This window comes from Littorina saxatilis, linkage group LG5 (genome assembly GCF_037325665.1).
Source record: "Littorina saxatilis isolate snail1 linkage group LG5, US_GU_Lsax_2.0, whole genome shotgun sequence".
Classification (NCBI taxonomy): domain Eukaryota; kingdom Metazoa; phylum Mollusca; class Gastropoda; order Littorinimorpha; family Littorinidae; genus Littorina; species Littorina saxatilis.
In genome coordinates, this window is record NC_090249.1 from 6,142,123 (window position 1) to 6,151,066 (window position 8,944).

The following is an 8,944-nucleotide window of genomic DNA, read 5'->3' on the forward strand; positions in this document are numbered from 1 at the left end:
AGAGAGAGAGAAAGAGAGACAGAGAGAGAGAGAGAGACAGAGAGAGACAGACAGAGAGAGACAGAGAGAGAGAGAGAGAGAGATCACAGAAAATCTTATGCTTGTGATTCATTTCCACATGTGACGAAGTAGAAAAGAAATAGTACATGTACCATAATTATGCATTTAACAGATACATCATCCACTAAAAGTGCGTACATGTATACAGTGTCCGCACTTGTCTACCTTGGCTTCAATCAGCATTAACAAAAGTGTTGCACTCTGTTGCTGCCATGCAAAGCAATACTTTAGGTGTGTATTCATAACCTAGATCATACCTGAGTTAATGAACAACAAAATTCCTGTGGCTTAGTTCAGCCCAACATATGGTCATATCACCTGTTGTTGTCTTTTTCAAAGTGATTATGATTTTTCTGTAAATATTACACTGCACATTGCCTATCTCAAAAACAGAAACTCTAAGCACAACTTAGAAAAGAGAAATACTGGAAGTGGAATGCATTTACTGCTACTCAACTGAAATGGGGAGGGGAAAGATAGGTGAGTTTTGAGAGAGAGAGAGAGAGAGAGAGAGAGAGAGAGAGAGAGAGAGAGAGAGAGAGAGAGAGAGAGAGAGAGAGAGAGAGAGAGAGAGAGAGGGAGAGAGAGAGAGAGAGAGGGAGAGAGAGAGAGAGAGGGGAGAGAGAAAGAGAGAGAGAGAGAGAGAGAGAGAGAGAGAGAGAGAGAGAGAGAGAGAGAGAGAGAGAAGGTGTGTATGACTGACTAATATCTCTGTAAATACATGCAAAGAACATATTTCTGACCATTAGACTTTGAAATAACCCATAAAATGGCTTAAAAAACAATACAATTTCATGGTTTCTTCTTCGATCAAGAGTGAACAACTGACATTTACACATGTCTCCTCACAACAAGACAAGACAGGTAAATCATAAGGCCAAGAAAACAATGTTTCCAATTCCCTAATTTTATGGCCTTGTCATTGGAAACAAGCCCCCACCCCCCCCCCCCCTTTTTTTTTTGCCTTAACAGATCAAACACCTCTATGCCCCCCCCCCCCCCCCCCCCCACCCCAATTTCAAATCTGTGTACCCCATTACCTAGCAGTATTTAGCACACACACACAAAAGAATTTTCAGGATAAACAACAACAACAAAACAATAATGAGCTTCTCATCACAAGCAGCCTCAACAAACATTATTAATTTATTTATATGAAAATGAGAAGAAAAAACAATCTTTTAATATATACTGACCCTACTTCAATTGTTACCATAACTATCCAATAAAATACATGTACAGCTGTCAGCATCTTAAACAATGACACCCCTTTTCTTGGGCTAGAAAGTACAATGGTTGAAAACAAAATCGACTTCTATTTAGATTTTTGGAATGAAAGGCAAAAATCCTGTCTACTGGAAAAAATCACTCATAGCCTGGACAAATGTTCTGTTAACAACGACAAATAAAAATGTAAACAAAATCTTGTTTTATCCATACACATCAGCTGTAAAAATCACTGTGTGCAATCCAAAATTGTTTTAAAAGGAATGCAGACTGAGAAAGTTATACATTATGTATAAATCATATTAAATGTACACAACAACGAATGCCATAACAGTAACAGCACTAACACAGACACAAAATAAATTGCACAACGCCTGGTTCAGTTTAATAACATGCCATGGGCCACTCACACACACAATCTGAAAATGACCCATAAGAATGTCAAAGAATGCATCGAGAATATGAACCACTTCGACACCCTATGCACAGCTAGTTTACATCAAAGCACAGCATTTGAAATTAGGTATCATAAGTGACAAATCCTAAATGGCAAATCCTAAGCTCAGATGGGGGAGGGGGATCTCCCCTGGAAACCCCAACTCCGCTTGGTGCCTTGCATCTTCAAATATGTTCCACAACTATGTTCCATCACAATTTTTATGAGGGGTCAAATGACCCATAGCCTTTTTCTTACAGGCTGAGCCCTGCATTGAAACAATACGTACAATACTGCCAGAAAAACAGCAGAGAAATGCAACTCGTGTGAGCATTAATTTTTACCCTGAATTAAAATAGAAACAAAAGTGAAAACAGATCAGCTGTTGTAAAACAAAACATGATATATATAAGCACTCCAAAGAGTTTCACTTAAAAGAAGGGGTCAGCAGTTCCATGTTTAAACAAGAAGAGCAAACGCTCGATCGAGTCACTTTCGCAGTTCTGAATATTATATGAGGCATCAGATGGACAGGAAGAAATTGCTATTCACAACACAATACAGATGTAAATAATTTGATGTAAAGAATAATCCTATAAAGTTTGAATCAAATCCGATGAATAGTTTCAGAGATATGATATTTCAATTTTTTTCCTTCAAGACATACCTGTGACCTTGAAAAAGGTCAAAGGTCACCAAAGCAGACGTCAAAGTGTAGAGGTCACTGGGAGTCACGTTCACATAAAATTTGAGCCCGGTCACTTTTATAGTTTCCGAGAAAAGCCCAACGTTAAGTTGTGTGTTGCCGAACAGAAAAGGCTAGTTATCTCCCTTGTTTTTCTGATAACGTTCGTAAAAGGCTACAGATGTAAATACTTTGATGTAAAGAATAATCTTACAAAGTTTCAATCACATCCGATGAACTTTGTCAAAGATATAAAATGTCTAATTTTTCCTTTGACGCTGACCTGTGACCTTGAAAAAGGTCAAAGGTCAACGAAACCATCGTTAAAGTGTAGAGGTCATTGGAGGTCACGACTAAACAAAATATGAGCCGGATCGCTTTGATAGTTTCCGAGAAAAGTCCAACGTTAAGGTGGTGTCTACGGACGGCCGGCCGGCCGGACAGACTAACACTGACCGATTACATAGAGTCACTTTTTCTCAAGTGACTCAAAAACATTTGCTGGTTGTACTTTGATTACAGACATGATACCCTTCACCCTTTTAAAAGTTAGTGGTTTTCTACAAGCAATATGCAGCAGCATTTTTTGTTTACATTGCTCTGTTTAATGAAATTTGCTTCTGCCCCAGTCAACCTGTAACATGTAACATTTTCGTTGCATGAGCCACTCAGCAAATAAACCTTTAAACCATGAAAGAAAACACCTTTTAAACCCTTTTTTTCTCTCCAAAACTCCAATAAAAGAGAGACAAAAATGCATGAGTGGCCCAACCTTAGAATATATTCAAAACAAATTCAATGCATGTAATGTATGGTTACTATAATATTTTTACATAGGTTTCACTTTCAGACATGTATATATATGTATATATATATATTATATGTATCTCTGATTACGGACGCTACCATGATTTCACTAATTATCAGCTGCTACAGTGGTTCTTGCAATGTATGTGAGGCCCCTTGGAGGAGAGGACAACTCCTATAGTAAAGGACACCTTCTGTTGTGCCTTTGTCTGTTAACTTGACTAAAAATATACTAGGCCTGTTGTTACTAAGGGACACAGCAATTCCCAAATATATTTATGCGCTTTAACTGCAGATCTATACCATGTAGTGAATTGTAAAAGCAATATTTATGACTATTCATAATCATATATACAAAAGCAATTAAAAAAGTCTTTGTTATTGACCTACAAGGTTTGATACTAATGCAACAACCTCCCTCCTTCCCTCAACAGTTTGCAACACTGAATTTATATACATTTAATGATTTATTGTTTGAGTCACAACTTGTACCTTATTGAAAGTAAGAAGTTACTGCTTTTTTTCTTCTCTTTTTTCTTCAGTTTATCATAAACTCCAGGACTACTACTGTTTTATTCTGAATGAACGTCTCATCCATGACTGGTAATAGCAAGTAAAAAATATTCCGGCCTGCTCTTTTGAAAGTCATGCAGTTGCTAAAGATTTTCATCTTCTTCTCAACACTTCTTTATTTTTTTTAGACTCTATACTAAGCATCAACATGAACACATAATGACTCTCCTGGTTGATTATTTCCTCAGCTTGATGTCCAGTGGTATGTAGAACTGTACTAGAACTGGAAGTGGAAGCAATGTTCACAAGTAGAATTCCTTCCCAGTACCCTTTTTACTCTTTCCCTGGCCCTTTTTGTACGCAGATCCACGCTTTGTTGGATGGTCAGCCTTGTGGTCAGTGTGTGATTCTGGGCTGGACAACACGCCATTAACACCATTCATGGGTGGATCTTTGCTGTGAGCATGAGGGTCTGGTGGGGGCGACCCTCTGCTGTGGTCAACTTCCCGAATGTTTTTCTCCGCCTCTTTCATCGCATGCAGAAGGTGCTGCACACTGGTTCTGTGACTCAGCAAAGTTTCCAGTGACCCAAACTTATGCTGTAGGGTTTCTATCTCGTGGTCCTTGTGCTGCACCTGTTGCTGTAATAAGTAAACAGTTCTTTCGGTTTCGTGAAGTTTGCGCCGCAGACCCTCGATCTCTGCGTCTTTAGCAGACGAAATTTCTGCCAGCTTGCTCTGCAAATGTTCATCTTTGGCAACAAGAGCATCATGCTGCTCCGCCACAGTCTTTTCCAGACCGCTCACACGAGTGTGCAGCAGACTTAGATGCTTATTGGCTTCATCGATGCTGGTTCTCGGGATCATGTTCGTCTTTGAAAAGTATGCCACAGATTAAAAAAAACCAGTACTTTCCAGAAACCAACACACCGATCTGCTTAGTTTGGGTTCACTTCAAATCAATGTTTGGAGTTTAATCAAGCTCAGACGGCCAAACTTTTGATCAGAGAACTGAGAAAGCACGAGGACCCATGTTTTAGAGTACGGCAATACAGGCTTATCTTCCACAAAAGAAGAACATCCGTCGAAAAAAAAAAGACAGCAGAAGCCCATATAATCACCAGAATAACCTATGTTGACATGCTGTCACGAAGTGCCTTTTCTATCTCCAAGTCGAAAGAGCGTTCCTCTTATGAAAAGCTATATAATACTTTCTAAAGTATGCTGATGTACCACGAGCTAAAAAATTTCGTCTATGGGGCTTTCTCTTTATTTATTTTTAGTTCGTTCATATGTGTTGTGCGTTTTAGAATACAAATCTATTCCAAGAACGGAGATGAAACCAGGGTATTAAACTACTCACTAATGCTCCCCCCCCCCCCCCCCCCCTAGCTGCAATTGTAGAACACTAGGCAACTGTCCCTGGCTAATACACACACGCATACAGACACCGTCACACGCGCGCGCGCAGACACACACACACAAAAGAAACAAATGTTTACATACATATCAATTCATAAAACAAAATGACAATGAATTCAACAAAACATCAATTACTAATTAACACATACATATAGCCCTCATTTTGATTATAGTTATACTATGCAGGAAATTGATTCAAATGATGCAAATGCAATCATCTCCAAAAGGGGGGTACACAATGCACGCAGCGAACCGTCAACAAAACTAATAGGTGGATGCCAGGGGGTGGATGGGGGGTTTGCAGAACTGAAAATCGCTGAACTTGCTTGCTGGCCGCTGCGCTGCTACTAATGACTTCGGTCCTCGCTCTCTCTCGCTCTCTCTCGGACTCCCTTATCTGTTACCATTGTTTCATTCCAGACTGCTCTCCTTCACTCATCACCTCCCCCCTGCCCTCCAACCCTCTTCATTCCCCGCATTCGTTCCCACGGGACTCTGCTATCACTTCCTCCTGCATTACCTCTACTGACACCTCCTCCCCCCCCTCCTTTTGCTGCATATCTGTCTCGTTTAAATAGAGTTTATGGTCGCTGACCGCTCCCTCTAAACTCACACTTAAACTACTCACTAATGCTCCCCCCCCCCCCCCCCCCCTAGCTGCAATTGTAGAACACTAGGCAACTGTCCCTGGCTAATACACACACGCATACAGACACCGTCACACGCGCGCGCGCAGACACACACACACACCTACACGCACGCACGCACTGCACACACACACACAGACTCGCGCTTCCGTACCAACATACGTAGCCAAAAGGTTTATTTGATTTGGGCCAAGTAACGAGGGCAGTTTACTTCAGAGAAAAATACCATCTGACAATGACCATGAAAGATAACATTGTACAGAGATAAATCCCAAATAGGAAGTAATTAACACTCGTTATTCCGCCCAATTCAAGAAGTGGTAATATTTTGTTAGGATTGTTATATTGTAATAGTTGAAGGTGTTTTGCGGACTATATGCAATCTATACGAGTCAATCACCTTGGGCGGCAGCTGATCTAAGTAACCTAAGTAAGCAGTGCTTTTCCAGTCCCCCATCACCTTGACGATTTCACCCGGCACACCACAACTCAACGCCCCCGCGGCGCCGCCCCGCCAGAAACTGTGACTAGAGAAATCCCCTCCAGCAACAGCAGCAGTTACACGCAGTTTCTTATTGAAATCAGATCCTTTGATCGGAAAAAACCTGCGCCTTGGGGCCCATCGGTCCCAAAAACATGAAACATATCAGTCACTGCGGACACTGGGCATAAAGGATGTGAAGGGATTGCAGGAAGCCCTTTTTGTTCCCACGGAGCGTTCTTTACGCTGAATTGTCTTACTCCATTGAAAAGTTATTGACACACTGTCCGTCTCCAAAATCACCACGCGATCTCGTGTAAGCTGCTTATCGGGATCAAGATTCCCGTTGTCCTGGAACAAGTTCGATTTTTTGGAGAACTCCACAAAGAAAAAACACACCAAACACGCCGCCCAAGAACACAATGTCTTGTTTACAATGTTTACATAAACATTATTCGCATCCTTCATCTGGAAAGAAGGAACACAAGGGCTTGGTCAGACATATGATCACACAGGTTCACGTTGGGGGGTCTCCCCCGGTGCCAGAAAGTCAACAGCCGCACTAACTCTTCGCGCCGCCTAGGCTCGTGAAGACGTGAAATAGTGTCAGCCATAATGTTTACACAACCGGCCACATGCACCGCCGCAATGCTACAGTTTACTTTAGCACATTCCCATGCCATTTTCCGAAGTAAGCTGTTGACATACTTATTAGTAGATCTGCCTTTATTGATAATTGATTTTGTCACAGTGCTATCAGTATGCACAATCACTTCTTGTCCGCACCACATCGGTGCCCATCGTGTCACAGCTTGTAACACAGCACATACTTCTTTAAAGTTTATGTGTAAATTGTTCGCTGCCGGCATGTCTTTTTTAAAATAGGTGTACTGCCAGTCGCCCTGCCAAAAGGCACCTGCTGCAATATTACATGCGTCCACATGGACATGCTGTTTTGCATTGTGGAAATAATACACTGTTCCATTAAATACATGCATAAAAGAAAGCCACCATTGCACATCTTTTTGGAATTCGCTAGAAAGCTTTGCTTTGTGCCGCTGCTGCTGAAGGGGTTTTATTGTGTCCAGTATCCGCCGCAGAAAGAATTTTCCTCCTCTGACAGCTTGACAGGCCCAATTAAGAGAACCCGCGATGCTTTGAAGCTGAGTTTTTGTCGCGCGCTTCTTTCCTCGAAATTGCAGTAGTCGCCGCCGCAGTTGCTGCAGTTTGTCACTTCCAAGTGACAGAGTGTTGTTTCGCGTGTCGATGTCGACTCCAAGAAATGTGATACGTTGGGTGGGCCCCACCACCTTCTTCCAGCTAATGTTGAAGCCTAGTTCCCTCAATAATCTAATCAAAGAAAATAACATGTCGTTGCACTCCTCTTTTGTTGCTGCTACTAAAAGAAAATCATCTATGTATGCTAACACACCAGGCATGCCTCTCCTGGCCATGCACCTGCGAATTGACTGTGAAAGTCTATGAAAATGTGACGGTCCTACATTGCTACCAAATGGAAGTCGACTGTCAAACAAATAAGTCGGTCTGTTTTTACCTTTGAAATGCCACTTGAGTCCCGTTACACAATAATCATCCGGACTGATGCACACTGAGCGATATGCGGACTGCAAGTCGACTTTAGCACACCAATAATCTGTCTTCGCTAAGGCGCACGCATCAGAGACTGTTTGAAACTTCACTGACTCAGGGATGGAGTAATCGTTCATTGCCCTACCTGTTGGTTTGCTGGCATCATGAATTAGCCTAACGCTACCATCTTCTTTGGGGATCGCGGCTAGTGCGCTTACGACCGTTGGCTTCTTACTTGCCACTATATAATTTCCTTTTGCTATTTGATCTAACAGTTCTTGTTCTACCACGTCGCGATGATCGTACGCTGATTTATGATTGCTTTGTTCTGCTGCTAACACACATGTTTTATGTTTTTCTGTTACCCGAAAACCGTGCTGTATACCGTCTAACAAAAATTCTCTGTCACAATCGCCCTCTAGCACTGAGTGCCACATTTGAGATTTTGCACTAATAGATGCATGATTTCCCAAAAATGCACAGTCATGAGGATCTAATTGAGGGAACGGGCTGGAATAGGTGGGGCCTACCGTTGTGTTGTCAGTTCGCTGCGCTGTATCCTAGGCACTGGTGTTTGCTGTCGCCTGGTGGTCTTTGCCGGGGTGCTCCTTTCCACACGTGTCACACACGTGTTCGAACCTGCAGCGGGACCCGTAGAGGCATGTGCCTTTGTTTGTGTACTGCAGGCACACCTCCTTCCCACTGGGTCCCACAGGTCGTCGAATACCGCCGCTTCCCGTCATGGCCTTGCCGCTTTTGTTGCCAGGAACTTGTTGGGCACGCTCACGGAGAATCACTGTGGACAGGTGGGGGTTGGGGGTTCCCCAAGCAAACCCGCTGGTAGACTGGCGCTTCCTGTACTCATCATCGTAAAGGAGCACCGACTGCCAGGAAAATCTTGCGCCGAGCTCGCCCACCATCTCTGTATAACAGAGGTAAGCTTCGTGGTCGAAGTCCACGGCGGTGTTCATGAGTTTTGCCATTATTTTAGCATTTGCCACGATCCAGTGGCAGGGGGATACTTTCTCCAACTTTGATTTGTTGGCCAGCTTGAGCGTGACACCTCCCCCGAGTGTC

At 42.6% G+C, this 8,944-nt stretch overlaps 1 protein-coding gene across 1 annotated transcript; it reads right to left on the reverse strand.

Annotated features, from left to right (window-relative positions):
- Nucleotides 1-1,090: 1,090 nt before the first annotated feature.
- Nucleotides 1,091-5,015, reverse strand: LOC138966170 (vimentin-type intermediate filament-associated coiled-coil protein-like). The gene has a single exon (XM_070338300.1). The coding sequence runs from the start codon at nt 4,592-4,594 to the stop codon at nt 4,031-4,033; it is 564 nt and encodes a 187-aa protein (XP_070194401.1). The 5' UTR covers nt 4,595-5,015; the 3' UTR covers nt 1,091-4,030.
- Between the last annotated feature and the right edge of the window lie 3,929 nt (nt 5,016-8,944).

Coding starts and splice junctions, on each gene's coding strand:
- LOC138966170 (XM_070338300.1), bottom strand. CDS start 4,594: ATGATCCCGAGAACCAGCATCGATGAAGCCAATAAGCATCTAAGTCTG.